This window comes from Zingiber officinale, chromosome 2B (genome assembly GCF_018446385.1).
Source record: "Zingiber officinale cultivar Zhangliang chromosome 2B, Zo_v1.1, whole genome shotgun sequence".
In the NCBI taxonomy this organism is placed as follows: domain Eukaryota; kingdom Viridiplantae; phylum Streptophyta; class Magnoliopsida; order Zingiberales; family Zingiberaceae; genus Zingiber; species Zingiber officinale.
The window spans coordinates 114,654,815-114,674,954 of NC_055989.1; the positions used below are offsets into that span (position 1 = coordinate 114,654,815).

At 34.5% G+C, this 20,140-nt stretch overlaps 1 protein-coding gene across 2 annotated transcripts in view; it reads left to right on the forward strand.

Annotated features, from left to right (window-relative positions):
- LOC122046867 overlaps window positions 1-20,140 on the forward strand; it is a 58,601-nt gene that overhangs the window by 14,333 nt on the left and 24,128 nt on the right. Inside the window, exons 8-10 of one of the 2 annotated variants that reach the window (XR_006130409.1) lie at window positions 5,090-5,303; window positions 9,054-9,109; window positions 15,059-15,152. Coding sequence is in view for 1 of the 2 variants with exons in the window: in XM_042607778.1 (XP_042463712.1) it covers window positions 5,090-5,303; window positions 9,054-9,109; window positions 15,039-15,152 (384 nt within the window). In the remaining variant the exon portion in view is untranslated. Of the gene's footprint in view, window positions 1-5,089; window positions 5,304-9,053; window positions 9,110-15,038; window positions 15,153-20,140 lie in introns of both variants that reach the window. The other variant, XM_042607778.1, reaches the window with a different exon arrangement.

A 20,140-nucleotide genomic window follows, 5' to 3' on the forward strand; every position in this document is an offset into this window, starting at 1 on the left:
AAAATGGGGCATGAGCATAAAAGTACAAAATGGAGCAAGAATGGAGATGCACGATATAATCTCATAGAGGCAAAGAAAGCATTTAGCTAACCAATTACAATCATTGTTCTCTTGCGTAGGTTTTCACCAATTATTACTCGAAAATTACTCTTTAACTTCTCTTGGGTGTGCACACTTTTATTCCATGATTGATCTTTAATGGTGTATGCATTTATCTTTATTTTATTTGAAATGAATGTTTCATATAGAAGGGCAAATACCCTGTAACCACCTACACCAAGCCTGCATAATGCATGAGGATGAAACTGTGTGCATTTAGTTGTGTGAGGACACTGTCTTGATATATATTAGAGATAGTTTCCTTGTGAAGTACTAATGAACTAAAGTCCCATTGGAGCGCGGGGTTGAAGCTTTTAATGCAAGTTCTCTATTAGAGGGACAATTCTGATATTTTTTGAGTTACATTGGATACAAGGATTATTATTAACTAGAAATTCACAGGATATTGTAAACATAAATAGGTAATCAAGTGCAATTATAGAAAGCAATGAAAATGAAAGATAAGCAATAAGAGTAAATTTGACTTATATTTCCACTTGCATACATATATTCTCAAGAATGCTATGATGGTGATACAAGATGGAGGCGTCCAGCATAGACAGATACAGACCCAGTAACTTGCCATGCCACCCATGTATAACTGGCAAGGAACTGCGGTATGTTTGATAGGGATCACCTTGATGTAGAGTTGGTACTTATGATAGCACAGTACACTATACTATAGATGCCTGTTCTCATACTTCATTGGACAAGATATGAGCAGGAATCTTTGGCCATTTTTATGTTCTTGTGCATTTTGATGATATTCATATTTAACTTTCATCAAAAGAAAAAAAGAATGCTAAGATCGTATGAAGTAGGAAAGAAAAAAATTCATTGCTATCCTCATTATTTAATTCACCATAAATTTATCTTTTCTTTTACCCCATTTGTGTTATCTTATTAATTTCACTATATTTTAATCATTCACAAGGTAAGTATATCAAAACAAGCCAAACACCCACATGGACAAGGCCCCATATTTGCATTGGCTTGCCCTAAGGGTCTCTAAACTCCTCTAGTTGGTAGATCTACATGGATACACCACATCACACTCGAAAATAAAAATTGATAATTAAGAGAAGAATGTACTATTATAGTAACTCTATCCCTATAATATATCGCTCAGGCATACCATCGGGGTTTGACCCTTCTACACAAAAGATTGTTTGCTGTCTTGCTAAAAAGTCTTAAACAAGATTTAATAAATTCATGTATCAAGCACTAGGGATTTGAACCATGCCAACATGATAGAAGCATGCTCATGAAACTTATTATAAGGGTCTTCATGTACCCTCCTGCAAACAATATCATATAAGAAAACTATCCTATGTTTGCTCTTAAACAAGAACAAGCTCCTTTCAGTAAAGGCCCTACATTCTTGGTAAAAGAGCAATAAGACACAATTATAACAACCAAAATTTCATATGGACTAGTGGTGTAATCAACATTCAAGCATAAAGTCAATCTTTCAAGCATAAAGTCAATCTTTACCTCCATAATTGTTCCAATCTGTTCACAAATACTCAAGTGTCCTCAATAGAAACAAGGTCTTGATACTCATTAACTAATAGGCATCTCATCATGGCTAACATCAAATAGAGAATGGGGGAGCATGAAAGTCTTATTGTCAAGGGACATTAGATTTTGATAGTGAATATACAACTCTGGCCATAAATCATGGGCGCCGACACAAATTGGCCATAGCAATTATAACGCGATCTCAAAAAAGAGTAGTTAACAACAATTCTCGATGACATGATCCTTACACCTTAAAATAAATCACACAACACTTTAAATTAAACCTCACAAAGTTTAAGGCAAGGAATTACCAACTGATGACTCCTAGTCAATACCTAATTGGTTCTCTTGGTGACATTTGCTTCAGAGGGATGTGAAAGTAGAAACAATAGGTAATGCTCAACTTGGCTCTATTATAGCCAAATTATCATAGAAAGAGGGGGGAACAAGCAAAGGAAAGAAACACAATGGGGGTTATGATGCTTGCAAAGGAAAGAAACACAATGGAGGTTTTGATGCTAGGAGCTGCAATGGAGTGTGGGTGAGTTATGGTTCAGAGGGAAAACTTGAGCCCTAAATAGGTTGACAACACTGTGTCTAGGGTGAGAGGAAATTTCAATGTGGATTATGAGAAGATAGGATCGTGAGGGAGGCATCAAGACTTTCATTAGTGGTTATGCAAAGGGTAGAGCGTTGCATATGGGTTGCTAAGGTTATGCGGATCTATACAAAGAGGTGGGCGACCACGAATGGGGCAACAAGAGAGAGTACGGTTTCACGTGTGAGTCTAGGCTTTGAAGAAAACTTGGGTTTAAGTTAACCTCTTGATTAATCCCCTTATGTTTTCTTTTATTGGTGACTTAATATTGACTACTTGTAAGTTAAAGTTTGTGTCTCTTTTATTCTATGTAGGTTTTTATAAATCATTTGTGTCAGTTAACATGAGTGAAACTTTATCGTTCCATTTTTCTATTGACATGTAAAACAAGTTCAAGACCCTTGATGTGAAAAGAGAGCTAGATTTCCATGATAGACCTTTAGTAAGCAATTGGGATGGAGCTTTCCATGAGTGGTTGCAAGGGCCATGATTCTGCAAGTGACCGTTGAGTTTCCGGGAGTTCTTGTGAGGGCTATGCTTCCACAAAGCAACCATGAGGGCTAGACTACTGCAAGAGTTAGGGTTCCACTGTGTTGTAATGAGGCTTCTGGGAGGGGACTTTGCAACGAGGGATCTTTTTCTGCAAATGCGACTCCTTACTCTTCTCCCATTTCCCTTCTTTCTCTTCTCCTTTGTCACCAGCTCTTTTCCTCCCTCCTTTATGACCCCTTGTAAGGCATGTTGGCATGCTAAGACTGACACTATCCTTTTGGTAAGAGACTAAAACCTTGGCTCACAATAGTATTTTAAAACTTTGATTCTATAAGTACCTCCTCCATTAGGCCTTTTGCTTGTTTTACTTGGGATTTTGGTATAATCATTTAACGGTTGCTAGTGATAACCATTTTATGTCAGTTTTTGTGAATCATAGCTAAACTCGTGTTTTTCTTCTAGATGCACCATTATCAACTATATCTTAGAGTTATATACATTGAAGTTCACTTTTTCTTAAAGCGGCCATGAGTGAAGTTTTTGTTTTGCTATGATATTTTAGAATAACCACAAGGCTAATCTAGAACATGTATGATATAAAGCCTAGTAATTCTGAACCAAAATTACTTATATGTATTCTTTAGCTCAAATGAATACAGGCATGATATCTTGGCATGCAACACTTGTCTATATTGACTAAACAAACAAGAGGTTAATTGCAAATGCTAGATTAAGTAGGCACACACTTTATATGCATCTAGGGATGTAAACGAGCCGAACCGAGCCAAACAGTATTAGGCTCGAGCTCGACTCGTTTAAGTTATATTTGGGCTCGAGCTCGGCTCGTTATTAGCTCGATTATCATAGTTAACGAGCCTAATTCGTTAAACGAGCTCGGGCTCGTTTTCGGGCTCGTTTTAGAGCTCATTTTTTTGGCTTGTTTTAAAGCTCGTTTTAAGGTTCGTTTTAGAACTAGTTTTTTGGCTCGTTTTAGAGCTCGTTTTTTGGCTCGATTTAAGGCTCATTTTTTTTGGCTCGTGAGCCTACAAACGAACATGTTCGCGAGCTCACGTGCCAAATATCCTTAAGCTCGAGCTCGGCTCGATAAGATAAACGAACGAACTCGAACGAGCTTTTTATCGAACCGAGCTCCGAATAACTCGCGAACCGTTTGGTTCATTTACATCCCTATATGCATCTTGATTTGAAATAATGTGGTTATCTCACTTGTTCCTTAGGCTTAGGTCTTACATGAAATTTATTTTAAGTTAACATATTATCTATCATATGGATCAAACAGCGTTCTAAATGGCGGCAGAGGCAGTTGCCTAGGCGAGAGGCTGACATCAACCGTACTGTTTTTGCCCGATGTAGTGCTTTAGGTGGTAACTCATCTCCTTCTGTCATCGCCGTGCCTGGAACCGCCATGTTGGGAACCACTGCCGTCGTTTCACCACCGGACGTGAGCCTGTAAGAGTCCGACAATGAGCCAGGATGCGTTGCCCGGCTCGGCAGTGGGCTCGGATGCTTCGCCTAGGCCTAGTGATACCTTCGAACGCTTCGCACTGTCATGACGATGCAGCCTAACTCGTCGCGCGGTCTCGATGATGCGTCGATTCGTCGCTCGGCCAAAACAAGGTATGCAGGTAACTTGTAAGTTAGGGTTTAATTAAAAAAACTTTAGGTTAATAATTTTAATCAACTCTTAGCTATGATTGAGATAATTTAAATATGCTTAATTAAAACCTAATAAAATTATCCCATTAATTTAATATATATATATATATATATATATATATATATATATATATATATATATATATATATATATATATATATATAAATTTTAATTAATATATTTTATTAAAAGTAATATTATAAAGAATAATGATTATTTATAATATTATGCATAAAAAATAGTAAAAAAAAATCAACCGGTGTGCCTAGGCTGTAGAGGCGGTCACTCACCCCCCACCATTGCCTACCGCTATTTATAACACTGGGATCAAATAATTCTCTTTTCATGTTTATTCATCCAATATTAGGTGGGGAAAAAAATCTAACACTGAACATTAATTTAATGCTAGTATGTTTCTAACGATTCCTGTTAGATTTCCATGTGTGTTCTCTTTACAAATTTTGTTGGAATGTTTATTTACAGAAATTAACAGTGTTGCTACAATGCTTGTTTTCAACAGAAACTTTACTTAAGAAAGTGTTTGATTTCTATTAGTAATTATATAAATACCTGAAGCCTCAACTAAGGACAACTTTTTAAACTTGCTCCTGAATGCTTACAGCTGTGAACTATCTTGCATTCTATGTGCATGTAAATATAATTTTCTGTGTTTTCTTAACCATTTTCCCTCTATTTTCAAGGTTTGAAGCAGATGGACAACTTGAAGCTATGTTTTCTGGATTAAGAGTTATTGATATACAAGGATGTTATGTTAGGTTGTCACTAAAGACATATATTCCGAACATAGACACCATTCTTCTTAGGCATAAAGTGGATTTTGTGGAGCCACCTATGTCTGAACACGAGATGCTAGTAGAATTTTCTGAGAGGAATATGGATATAAAGAGCATTGAGGTAGATTTGTTATTACAAGTGAATTTACTTTTATAACTAATCCTATTTGCTATGCCATTTTGAATCCTGTAGCAAATAAATATCTTTATTTAATCCCTTTGTAAATTAGTCATTAGTATAACTAGAACACTACTTTAAGACAATTGCAAAAAATTTCTTGATTGCACTTTGGAGTTTTAGTCATTTAGAAAGTCTTTAACATTTAAAGCCATTGCTTGTCACTACAATTGCACTATATATACTAATAAACCGGACTTCCGTTTGTCATGGACTTACATTTGTCGTGCCCCGGAGTCTAGTATCCACTTACTAAGAGGTACCTTCACTTAACGAGTTCACTTAGTGACACTACAATAATAGGAAACCAAGAATTTCAAGTAATCACTAATTCAAAATAAACAAGTTTTCTATAACACATGCACATATATATGTTAGATTTTGATGATAGTGAGGTGAACGTGAGTCCTAGAGGGGGAGGGGGTGAATAACATGTTTGTAAATAAAATTGATAATCTTCTCTTGCTGTAATCCTAACAAAGTTACAGACTAAGCACAAGAAAGAACACACAAACCACACATAGCGACATAAGTAATTTAACGTAGTTCGGAAGCTCTCAGGCTCTTAGTACACTACCTATTATCTTTTGATATATCACTCCTAGGATCTTTTATCTTTCTCCTCTTTGGTAAGGCGTTGAAGTGGAGAAGCCTTTTTATAAGATTGTTAATGGAAGTAGAAGAGGCATTCAACAGAGAACAAGAAAGCACACAATAAGAAAACAAACAACAAAATATGACAATAATATAAAGAATAAGATCTATTGTTGTTGCTATTTGTGGCCTTTGGACCCCCTTTTAAAGCTTCTTTCACGAATTGCTTTGTTGGCACGATCTTGTAGACATGACACACATCAATTGATTGATACATCACCATTAGTTGATTGATACGATCAATTCTTGTGGCTTGCGACCGATTCTTATGGCTTGCAATCGATTCCTATGATGGCTGCTTAATCTAGGTTCATTAGTAAACTAGAAATCGCCTATTAGTTGACAAGCCTTGATCTAATCTTGTGACTAGTGATCAACTCCTTCGATTTCTCATATAACACTTGTATCAGTCGATTGATCACAAATAATAGTCGACTGATCACAAATAATAGTCGACTAGCCCAACGAAAACATGATAGTAGAATATTTCTTAGTCAACTACACTAATCAATTGAGCTATTAATTGACTACATATAGGCATACAGTCGTTTGCACAATAAGAAACAAACATATCAAAAGTTTCATGGTTGATTGTTCCGGTCAACTCATAATTTGAGTTTGATCCATTTAATGGCCGAATCTCCCTAAGTTGAGTTCTACCCATATTTGAGTATATTTTCACCCAATTCTTAGCTCACCAACAACCTTCCTCCATGAGACCTCTCCTCAAGTTTCTCGTCCCTCGGATGTGCTGAACCCTCTAACGCCCTTCTTGTACCATCCTTTTCGCTTCGCTTATGTAGTGCATCTCCAACATTCTTCTCTTCTCATCCTTTCAGATGCATTGAGCCTCTGGCTCCCTTTCCATGCCATTGTTCTTGCTCCGCTTGGGTACTATACTTCCTTAACACAACTACCTTTGATCCTCCTCATCATGTGATCCCTTAGGTGTCCCATATCACCCTTCTCTTATCTTTCCCGAACTTTGAATTATCGGGTATTCCATGTGTGCACACTTAGACACAAATCAAACACACAACAAGAGTCTAACTTGTAAACTCTTTGCTCAACCATCAAAATCTGTGATCGCATCAGATCACTTGAGGGCTAAAATTTTCATCTTTGGCAAATCATTTAAGTTAAAAAAAACACAACATGTGTAAATATAATGCTAAAAATGCAGTAAATGCAATAAAAGCAAAATGAAACCAAATTTGAACCTATTTCTATATGGGGTCAATTGCAATGACAGAGTTGTGTGTCTTGCAAAGAGAGCGAGAGAAGGTGAATGTCAAGTGAGGATGAGAGATGTGTGGATTTTTTTTGATTGATTTAGGAGCGAACTAAATTTCTAAATGGGGATAACTTGTTTAGTTGCCATGTCTACTTGATGGATTCTTTCTGAATCCAACCCAACTTCAACTTGATGCGCAAAACCAATTTATCGGTTTAGTTTGACTTATTTGACTAATTTGGTGTCATACCCTTTTGATTACTAAGTAGCTACTTCAATGTAGCCAAAGCAACCAATATGTTTCCTCATTCTATTTTAAAGAAATTATGTGATTACATTTTCACTAAGAAGTGATGTTTTGATGCAATGACACCAAAAGTCAAATAAAAAACATATGCTTTGATAATAAACTTGTCTTATAAGATCAACAAAGCTGTTTATGTACTTTATGATGCTAAGTGCTTTGGTTTGCTTGACCAAGCACTTAGGTTAGCCCCTAGCATTAAGAGTTAAGACCACTGGAACCTTGGCACCTTAGAGTGCCTAACAACAATACTTAGCACTACTACAAATAATGAAAACAAGTAGACTAATAATTCAAAGTATAATTACTTAGCACTACTACAAATAATGAAAACAAGTGGACTAATAATTCAAAGTATAATTATTGGACAAGTATGGAATGTGAAATAATATTGTGATTGCTTTCTTCAGGAATGATAAATTTGTTTTCTGTCAAGGATTGTTAATGCTTTTGTTATGCTTAACTTGGTTGTTATCCAATTGCAAACTCTAACTCTGTTAAGGCTGAGCTGACTGCATTGCTCCTTTTTATTTTCCAATAACAGACAATCCTTTTATGCTCTAGATCTCTGGCAAGAGGCCAAATATCTGAATATCAATATCTCTGGTAGAGCACCAGGTTGCCTTAATTGAATTTAAACACTAGCTCATCAAACTTAGCTAATTTTCCTCAAAAAATATTCTTAATGACTACTCATATTATATGCTCATTATTTTAAAAGTCTCTGCATAGCCACTGATATACCTTTGTATAGCTTATCAAATGAGGGACCACATTGCATCCATTTTGATTGCCCAAAAGTTATGCAGGCTCAAACCCATCCTAGCTTGTAAACATCCAAGTCATGTTCAAACAAACATAGTCATGTATCGCTTCCATTAATAGGTAACTTTTCTTTGGAACAATTTGTGTTGATTGGTTGATATGCGATTACATGTTATATACTTTGAATTATTTGAATTACTTATATTGATAAGGAAACTATTTTATGTGATAATGAATTATTATGATGATTAAGAAAGATTTTAAAATTTTATTTATATTTGAGTGCTTAGGTTAATAATTTTAATAAATTGCATACAAAATATAAGATATAAACACCTTTTTTGGCATTATCTTATACATTATTATTACTATAATTAATGATTTTTAAAATGTTGATTGCTTATGCATCCGCATACTACATTTGCATTATCGAGTGGCGCAATCACTTACCACTTAGATATGCTTATTAAAATCTTATGCTATAATATATGAATCTATATAATGATTGATATTGTTGTTTTGGAATTGATGTTTTATATATGAGATCTTTGCCTAATCCATTATTAGCAGCACTAACATTTTGGTGGAGCAATGAGCTATTTTATAATCAATAATTATCCTTATAACAGTCACATCATATGCTATATGAATTGAATTAGATCAATGGTCTCTGAACATAGCATTATAATCTATATTATTTTCATGCTAGTAATTCTTCCATTTTGTGAGTTTCCAGATCTTCCCTGGTGATGTTTGTATAGAAGGAATAATTGATACAATCAAATCATCCAGGTATCTCCTGTCAATTTTTTTTTTTTCAAAATGGTGCCATGAGCATAAGTAGCTGAATAGGCACCAGTTTATTTTGCAAAATTAAAATTTCTTTTATTTGCCAGACCTAACTGGTTGGGGCAGTGTTGATTTCTATGGTTCAGTGTCAACACTCATTCTTGTGTGGATATCATACCTACACTTTGTGTTGATCAACACACTGTTTAATTTGTCTTGAATATGTTTTTACACCATCTAAACATATATAGAATTTGTGTAAAACTTCAAAATAGAGAAAAGTACACAATATTTAATGAATTGAGACCATGCTCATTGTACTTTGATGGATGCTCCATTATCTCAACATCCGAGATATGATGTGAGACCATATGAGTCAAACCTATTCTTATGGTTCATCCGACAAAGGGCTGACTTTAAGTTGTTACAAGCTTTAAAGTTGCTTCTATAATACATTTTGCATAAAACAAAGAGTTCTTTAGCAGCATGGCGCTGGTTATTAGGGTTACTTGAGAGCATGGTTTAAAGTGCCATGCCGAGATGATCGAAACGGGCGAAACATCTCGTTCCGTCCGTCGACCGACACCGGCACCAGACTCACAATTGTTGCGACATGTTGCGCGACCCCGTGGCCGTAGCGGAGGGGTCGCTTAAATAATCCTTCCGCTGTCACCGCGGAGGTGTCGTGCGCTGCAGAGGGTTCGTACCGGAGGAGTCATGCGATCCCTGCGACCATGATTGAGGGGTCGTGCAAACCAGCGGCAACGCTGAAGTCACGTGAGCTCGTGCGTGTTGTCGGATTTCAGTTTTTTTTAATTAAACTTAGGTTAATTATTTTAATCAACTCCTATATATGATGAAGATAATCTGAAGAGACTTTATTAAACCCTAATAAAATTATCTAATTAATTTTATATTTCATTTATTTTAATTTAAAATTTATAATAATTTTATTTTTATTTATTTATCTATTTTCATTTCTTCCTTTTTTTAAAGATTATTTTTTATATTGTTTATTTTTTAAAATATTTATGTTAAATATTTTATTTTTTAATTAATATATTTTATATTTAAAAATTATCGAAACTATAACGGCACGACACGATACGGTACCGAAACCGTATCATTCCGGTCCGGGACCGAAACTTCGGGATGGGTTGAAATTTTAAACCTTGCTTGAGAGCACTTGGGTGAAAATTTTGAATATAAATATGTGACACCCCAAGTAGTTTCAATGCCATTAGTATGGAATGGAATCCATGAAGACTATTGAACAATCCCTTTGGCACATGCTATGCCAACCAACCATAATACAAACCATAAAAAATATTTTAATATTAACAACAATATTCACTAAATTAGACTGAGATTCTTAAGTACAAATTCAAACTGCATAATTGTAATTATCAAATTCTTTTAGAATCATAAATATATGCAAAGCGAAACATGACTATAAAAGAAATATAGCTTCAACAACATAAACTAAATGAGACATGAATACAACAACAACCAAGCCTTATCCCATCAGGTGGGGTTGACACTAAATGGGACATGAATAACAAAGAAAATTTTGCCAAACTGTGCAGATTGTTGTATATATTCTTCTTAGCAGAAATTGATTTTGACATACTAGATATTAAAAAAAATTTCTCTCGTGGCCTTAGAGTATCAAGAGAAGCGGAAATAGTATCGAAAATTAAGAAGGGCAAGCAACATGAACTGAAATGAACAAAGCTACAGTTAATTGCAAAATAATAATCCAAATACATGTACTGCAATTCCTCGTTAATAATACTATATTATAATTTATCATCAAATTGTGAACTACTACCGTCAATGAGCATAGTTGCATGGGATTTTAATTAAAATTTAAATTGATTATCTTAATCAACTCCTAACTATGATAAGGATAATCTAAAGATGTTTAATTAAAACCTAATAAAATTATTTAATTAATTATATATTTTATTTATTTTAATTCTAAAAATATATAATTTTTTTTATTTATTGATTTATCTCTCTATGTTTTTTTAAAATTATTTTTTATATATTTTTATTTTTTAAATATTTATGTTTAATTTTTTATTTTTAGTTAATATATTTTATATTTTAAAAATACCGAAACCATATTGGCATGGTATGATTGTACCGAAATTGTATCGTTCCGATAAGGCTCAAAATTTTAAACCATGATTATAACTATATGTTTTTTATATAAAATTCTCTATATGTTATGCATAAGTAATGTGCATGTATAAAAGAGAAAATGATGTATAATCAAGGGAAGCCCTTATGAAATAGATATGAAATTCGATCTGTGTCTCCAATTAATGCTAAATCACGATTCTCTTAAAATCATAACTCCCACACCAACCATTGCCCAAATTTCGCCTTTTTTTGGCCCAAATAGCACTCTTAAAATTAATGCTTGATGCACCATCATTCCTCAACTAAGTGTATTCTTCAACTGGACACCCTGTATGAACTTCACAATATTATAGCCACAACCACAATAGCTCAATCCTCACACCACGCCTTCGTGTACATCCTGCAGTCCCAACACTCCCTATCCTTTCAATCAACTCTTCTTATGGTTTTACCTTGTTTGAAGAAAAGGGGAGAGGAACCTATCTATATGTACTGTGTTTCACCAATAAAGCCCAGATCTGCTGTAAATGGAAGAATAGCACATTCTGTGATGGATAATTGTTGCTCACTTAAGACTGCTAGAAATGAGGAATAATGAGAGAAAAAAAGTCAGTTTTATAATGAAAAATCACACAAAAACTCAAAGATCACACAATAACTTGAGTTGTAAGGCGTGTGATAGAAGGGGGAACGAGATGTTTTTGCTCACGTGATGCATGAGGGGGAAAGAGGGGAGGGTAGGGCTTCTTGTATCTAAGATGGGGGTCTTTGTTGATGGCGAGATTAGCTACAAGCGACACTCACAACAGGATGATGACACTCAACAGGGTTGCTTATAGGTGGTACAATAACCCTCAGGAATTGTCCATGCAAAGAGAAAAGATTATAAGAGATAGTATTATGGGTGGTGCAGAAGGGGAGCCTTGGCGCAACGGTAAAGTTGTTGCTTTGTGACCAAAAGGTCACGGGTTCGAATCCTGGAAATAGCCTCTTGTAAAAAAAGCAGAGTAAGGCCGCGTACAATGAATCTTTCCCCGGGACCCGTATAGCGGGAGCTTCGTGCATCGGGCTGCCCTTTGTTTTTTATTATGGGTGGTGCAGTGACCTGAGGGGCATTGTCCGTGCAAAGAGAAGGGGATTGTCAGAAATAGTGTTGTGGATGACTGGTGATGTTGGTGGACTATAGGAGCATTGGTAAGTTACGGGTGAGAAAGGACTCATTGAGTAAGGAAAGGAGGGCTGCAATAAGGGTTTTGTCGGTGAGAAGAGGACGGTGACATTCTTTCAGGATATGTAACAATGAGTTTAAGGTAATAATATCAACTTACCAGATCTACTGAATCAAATTGACTCAATCAATCCAGTTTAACATAGTTTCAAGTAATAAATCTGTGAATCAAATTCAATTTAAGCCTAGTTTGAATCCAATGAAAAACAAAATCAAATCTTACCTAATACAACTCTCAATTGGCAAACTTAACTCTAATAAATCCTAAATTAGATGCAAATGCCACTAAGTCAGCCCAAATACTAATAGTTCAACTATATATAGTCCTAATTTCCCTCAATTAACTTCATTAGTGCCAGTAGTCCATAATTAATCCTCAATATATAACAACCTCCTTATCTTTAAAACATTGGCCCTCCAAATTTAACTTGTTAAATTCAAACTCTCTTGTTAGCTAGATAAGCCACAACTAGTAGTTCCTACCATGAATATAACTTTCATAAGAGACAACTAATTTCTAAAGAAGTTCCCGAAGTTCCCTCCACCTACTCAACTCCTATAAGGTGACTCCATTAGCCCACAATTCATTAGTTACAACTATTCATCTATAACTTAGTCTAAATCCATCTACTACCACATATGCTTTTGCCTTCCCCACCACCCACCAAGCTAGGACAAAGAAAACAAGCACTAAACCACTATAGCAATAACTTTTGAAACAAATCTTCTTAATTAGTGCCACTAGTTAATCTATCTAGTGTGCTTGCTGTGTAAGAATTATCTTTAGCTGATATCTAGGTCGTTGTTGCTGCCACACTGTCTACCTTTGGAGTTAGGGGTGATATTGCTCCTAACTCGGTGGTGGCTTTGTGCTTTGTGGCATCTTTAGTGGGCATTCATTGGTTTGATGTCACTCCAAACCTCTTACAAAGATAGCAACCTTTCTGTGTATACTAAATTCCGATCTATTGATCATGACCATTGCACTTTTTTTCTACTTTTGATTTTATTCAATTCTCTCTCCTTTACAATTGTTGAAGCTGATTTATGATTGTTCTTTATAGTTCTTGAACTTATTTTGTTAACAAAAATAGAATTTGAAATTTGAATTATGGAAGTATGATACATTAAATCTTCCTTGATGATATAGTGCTAATTAATCAAGGTATGAATAGATTAAATGTGAAAATAAATTATGGAGAAAATCTTTAGGAACTAAAAGTTTTAAAAGAAGTAAAATTGAATATATGAAATGTAGTTTTTGTGATATGAAAAATAATGAGGGAATAAGGATTAGAGCCGTCAATTTGGATTGGGCCCGTCGAGTTGACCCGTCCTGCTAAACAATTTAAGAGGATTGGGTTGAAAATTTATCAACTCATTTAAAAATGGGCTTAAACGGGTCAACTTGCACGAGTTATGGGTCTAGGTGGGTTGGCCTGTGACGGGCTCGGGTTGGCCTGTGGCGGGCTCGTGGGTTGCCCCGCCTAATTTGCAACTCAAAGTTAAAAATTCTGACATTTTCTATATATATTTTTATTTTTTGGTGGGTTTGTGGGCTCGTTTGCCTAATATGCAACCCACCTTGGGTTGGACTGGGTTGGAGATTTCCCAATCCGCTAGGATGGCAGGCCGGCCCGCTCTGCTCCACCCTACTCTATCTTGCCAGATGACGGGTTTTTGGTGGGCCTAGCCTGCCCCACCACAGGCCGACCCTTTGACAATTCTAGTTAAGGATAAAGAATGGGTGGGTAAAATTGAGAGAAGCTTCAAGAATCTTTATAAATGATGATAATGTTGGTTTATTAGGAATCAAGGAGCAGTTAAGTACAAAGATGAAAATGCTAAGAAAGGTGTGTGAGAATAATAGAAAAGATCTAACTAGGAGCAATTAGGTATTAGCTTTAACATATGATAAAATGAGAGAAAATAAGTTAGAGATTGTTTGAGCTTTTCCAAAGTTGGTTATTAAGTTTTAGTAGTTATAAATAGTCGAATCAATTAGAGTTGGCGTGTGAAAGGTTGAAGAGCACAAGGTAGATGGAGGTCAAAGGAAAGTCTACCTAATATAATAAAAAATTATTTAATTAATTGAATATTAGTAGCGATCTGGTCTTGTATAGTGATCAATAGAATAATAAAATATGTAGCTGAGCCCAAATGGTTGGAATAAGTATGGCTTGATGGTAATTATGATACACATGCTTATAAATCAAAGCTGGTATAAGTTTCATGTAATCAATTTCATGACTTGTGTATTTGGTACTACTCTTTAATTTTTGTATGTATCGTTACATCTGTCTTTTTTTATATGATATGCTTTCCTTGTTTCTGTTTCTGATAACATGCTTATGTAGGAATATCAGTCTTTTGGTGAAAAACTTTAAGATTTCTTTGTTCTTAACTATCTTTTATTACATAGATTTGGGCTTACAATTTTCTAGAATTAGCTTAAAGTTGGTCTTGTCCCATGCAATAACAACTTTTGTGCCTTTTTAATTGAAACTTCTTTTTCTAAATTTCTCTTCTAATGTAAAATGTCATGTGATGATGTAGAAATTTCGTTGCATCAACAGTGTCCTCCTTGAGATGGTTAATAATACAAGTTCATCATCGTATTATTTTGTGCATGCTTCGCCGCTTATTGGTAATAGATGCTAACAAATCAAGGTATGTTCTTTTTTCTTCCATTTTGCTACCTGATCATCATATGCTTTTATTTCATGGATAACAATCAGTCTACTAATGTAAAAATACAAGGTTTAATTATATAAATTATACACAAGCTGTGGTAATTCCAAATGGTTACAACCTACAATTCATTTTTCCACAGTTCATACTAGTGTGTTGATTCAAATTAGTTTAGCAATTAATTTAACGTTAATAGATCCACATCCAACTAGGGCATCTATAATTTCTTGTCAAAATTCATTTTTTTATTATTCTGGAGTGTTAGGATTGTTAGGCTTGTAATGGAGGTGCAACAGAAATTTAAATGTTTTATTTGACATATTTGAGATTTTGAGTCTACGCGCAGGCTAGAAGAGAAGGCATATGCATAATTTTTGAATTCAAGCTATCCAAATGTCCTATCTCTAGGTTGTCCATGTGATATGTTCCCCTTGAGCACCGATAGAGATGATAGCATCTTGTCAATTCTTGAACGATCATGTGGGAGGGTTTTCAATCAATTCTTGAACAAAGCACGAGGAGTGAAAAATTCTACTAATGTAGACATAAAGCATCGATTGGCCAAAGGGGTGACTAGGGGTGTAAATTTGGGTGGATGGGATGGGTTTGGGTCGGGTAGCAAGACTATTTCAAAAAAAATTCTCAACCTCAACCCGAACCAACTTGAAAACTATAAACCCAAATTCTAATATGTACCAATCCGAATAACTGGACCAATCCGATCTGATTTTTTACTATGCGATATTATTCTTTTATTCTTAACAAAATAATTAAATAAAAATTCAAAACACAAAATAATAATATTTTAATTTAAACACAATCTTGTCTAAATATGATAATTATTTTTCACGGGTTTAAATATTTAAATTTAAGAGTTTAATTGTCTAAACTATTAATTACTCTGCAAAAGAAACAATTGTTTAGAAGATTCAAATCTTTCACAAAATAAATATTACACAATGAAAATTTATGATATTAATATACGTGGAAAGAATTGATATCTCAAAATTGTATTACATTCAGAATACAAATACCCATTATATACAAAATTACAATAAGAAAGAATAGGAAACTAATAGCGAATAGAAAACTAATTATTGTGTATATAGGAAATTAATATCCTTCTAACTACATCTCTTGATTTCCTACTCTGGCCCTGGGACTGGTTGGCAGGGGCACTGGGGGCGATCGTAGTCATCTTTTGCCATCTTGATGTCCTACTCTGTGCTCACAACTATTCCTGTCCATGGCTGTTCAAACCAATGTTGCAGAAAGCGCTAGGCGCCAGTCGAGTGCCCGACACCTAGCACCTAGAGCGCCTAGGCGTTTAGGCACCTAGGCACTCTAGTACTTTTAATTTTTTTTATATATTTTTTAATTTCAGCATAAATAATATTGGTATTATTTATAGTTATAAATTATTTTGAAGCAATTTTTAGTGTTTCAATACTAATATTTATGTTTTTTAAACTTTTTTTTTTAGGTTGGAAGACAAAAAGAAGTTCAAATGTACTTGAAAAGTTCCCTTGAAGACATTAATTTCATTGTAAAAATTGTTTAGGCTTATTGAAATTATTGTATTTTAATATTTTAAACTTAGTTTACTTTATTTTTACTATGATCTAATATCTATTGAATTGAATTTTCATCAAATGAAGCTAATTTTCAATTAAAATTTAAATATAATGAATATAATTGAACAAGCTTTCAATTAAAAACGAAAGAATGTTATTCTAAATTTCTAGAAAAACATCCAATCACAATAAGTAACTAACAAGTTAAACATATAGTGAAATACTCATTGATCTCTATGAAAATACCAAAATTCAAAACAAGTAACAACTAGCAAGTAGATATATTAAAATGAAAATCAAGTAGACAAGTAGCATCAAACTAGTTTAAATGGACATATCAAAATGATCATCAAATTGGCAAGTAGTAGAAAACTGTAAATACCAAAACGAATATGAAGTAAATACCACAATGAACATCAAGTAGCCTAAGCCAAATAGCATCAGAGTATTCAAAGTTCAAACTTCAAAGTTAAAAAAACATGGAAACAAACTAGTAATCTAGTACATAACACAATAGCAACCTGGATATAAAATCCACATATCACTTTATCTAAACTCCAAAGATAACATCAGTACAAACTACAAATCCTTAGGCAATTGCTCTTCTTCTCCATATTCTTCTATGACACGCTCTTTGTCTGATTCAAAATCAAACTGATCCACATTCACTTCCTCACTCTCAGATTGGAAGTCATCCTCATCAAGTTCTCTAAGTCTACTACTTCTTCTAAGCCTAAGCATTTCATTTGCTCCCACAACATCACTAACAACTTTCCAAGTCATGCCCGTGTCCGGTTCAACTTCATCATCAGCCCCATCAATAATCCAATCTTGTGCAGAACTTGCATCACTTGCTAGAAGCACTTCAATATTCCTCTCTTTCTCCCTATTTTTCTTGTTCATCAATTTTGCATTGAATTGAACAAAGACTAGATTATTTAATTGATGTGTATCTAGTCTATTCCTTTTCTTTGTATGTACCTACAAATACAATTAATATTTATGAGAACATAATGAATTATTAGTCTATTAGTATTAAAAAATAGTTTAAGACTTTAAGCTACTAACCCCTTCAAATGTATTCCAATTTCTTTCACACCCTGATGAACTAGTAGTTAAAGAGAGGATCTTCATAGCAATTTTCTGCAAGTTAGCAGTTAATGCACCAAACTTCCACCACCAATTTGCTGCCTAATTATAAAAAACTAAGTCAATAATATAAATAATATTAATAACCTCGAACAATAATAATATTATGGATATTTATTTAATTACCAGGATCAAACTTGTCATCATTCAATGAACATGCTTTTACTGCAATGAGTTTCCCAAAGATAGACTCCTTTTTCTTATACATGGGTAACTCCTCACTCAAAATGATATTTTGCATATCAATATCCTCAAAAATGATAACATCCATACAATCAATGATCTCAATTGTGACGGTTTGATCCAAATGAAGAAGTGGGTCCTATAATGATAAAAAGGATTCAACAAATAAGCCATCAGATGCAGTGGACTATCTAGCCTATCTTTCATCTTTGCATCAATAATATCAATAATAGGCTGATAGTTATTTGGAACATTACTTAGGGCATTCTTAATATCTTTCTTAGCTTGCAGAAGCTCACCATACACAAAACCCATAGATGGTTTCTTATCAACATCAACAATTTGAAGCACCTTCACCAAAGGTGCAAAAACCTTCAAGCACAATGACACACTAGTCCAAAATCCAATACTCAACACTATAAGATGTTTTCCCTTTAGCACTCTTGGAAAATTTGCTTTCTTCCTAATCAGTGCTAGTAAACATTGCCCTTAATTGACTCTTTTTCTCAGACAAACTTTGCAAAGTGAGAAATGCTGAACCAAATCTAATCACCCCTAGTCTCACAATATCTCTCTTTTTTGTATATGATCTCATCAATGGCAAGGTCTTATGGCGAGCATAAATAAATATAGTCAATGCCTTGGCTTGATCAATGACTTTCTTGAGCCTCGGTATAATGCAATCCTTTCAAGCATAAGGTTTATAGAATGAGTAGCACATGAGGTCCAAAAGATTGTTGACCTCTCCTTCAATAACGTTGCAGCTCCTATGGTATTTGAGGCATTATCAGTTTCTATTTGAACAACATTTTATGGACCAACTTGTTGAATGCATTGCTCTACATACTCATAAATTAGTTGACTTGTATGGACTTCATCTGAAGGCACTTTAGAGGAAAGAAAAACGGTGCCCAATCTAGAATTGACACACAAGTTCATAATCGACCTCCTTTTTCTATCACTCCAGGCATTTGTTGTAATTCAACACCCATTCAATTTCCATTCTTCTTCATTTGTCTTCAATAAGCCTTTGATCCTGTCAACCTCTTTCCTCAAATACGGCTCACTCATTTCATATCTAGTAGGAGGTTTAAACCCGAGCCCAAATTGACCAACCTCCTCCATCATCACCTTAAAGCTATCTCTATCCACATCATTAAAAGAAACACCAGCTTCATGCACCCATCTGCAGACATATTCTTTAACCAAACTTGTTCTTTCTTTGAAAAGAGCATCATTAATGTTTTGTTCCCCTTTGCTCTTTGATAAGTTCAAAGAATTCTCAGGGCTAATGACACTTGCAAACTTATCCATAGGACCGAGGGTACATGATGGTTTCATGGTCCCAAAAGACTCTTGAAATTCATCCACATCAATAGATTGATCATCAATGTCTTTTCGAATATTCACATCCGATCTTAAAGATTCCTCTTCAATTCTTGTTTCTCTTCGTCATCTTTCGCTCATTAATTGCATTCCTACACTTCGCTTGATCCTCTTTTGAAGCCTTTGGACATGCAAACACATTTCCCATTATGTGTGCTACATGTTCTTTTATTCTGTAAACTCCTCCAGACATAACTTTCCTATACAAAATACATTTGACTTTGTCCAAGTTCTTTGCATCAATTAACATCCTATACTCCCATCCAACATCCTTCAATTTTTGTTTATTACTTCACAAGATTGAGAAGCTTGAGAAACACTAACCGAGCTCGAACCCTTAGGAGCAGTCGAAGATGCCATCACTACATAATTCATAAATAATAATAATTATAAATTTATAATATTAGTCCTATTATAGAATATGTATTTCCTAATTGGGCAATTCATTGTCAGTACTACACTAGCAAGTTGCATCAATTGACAACTATAAGTTATGACAATAATATACTAATATTATACTAATATGTATTAACAAGGCAAGATGACAAGCCTTTGTCGACATCTTGCTCCCATGGTAATACCTCCCAAAAACTCGCATCATCCACCAATATGTGGACATCTCCTGTCGCATGTGAAGCCAATCTCTAATGCGCCTCCATAACTCTGCTATAGGAG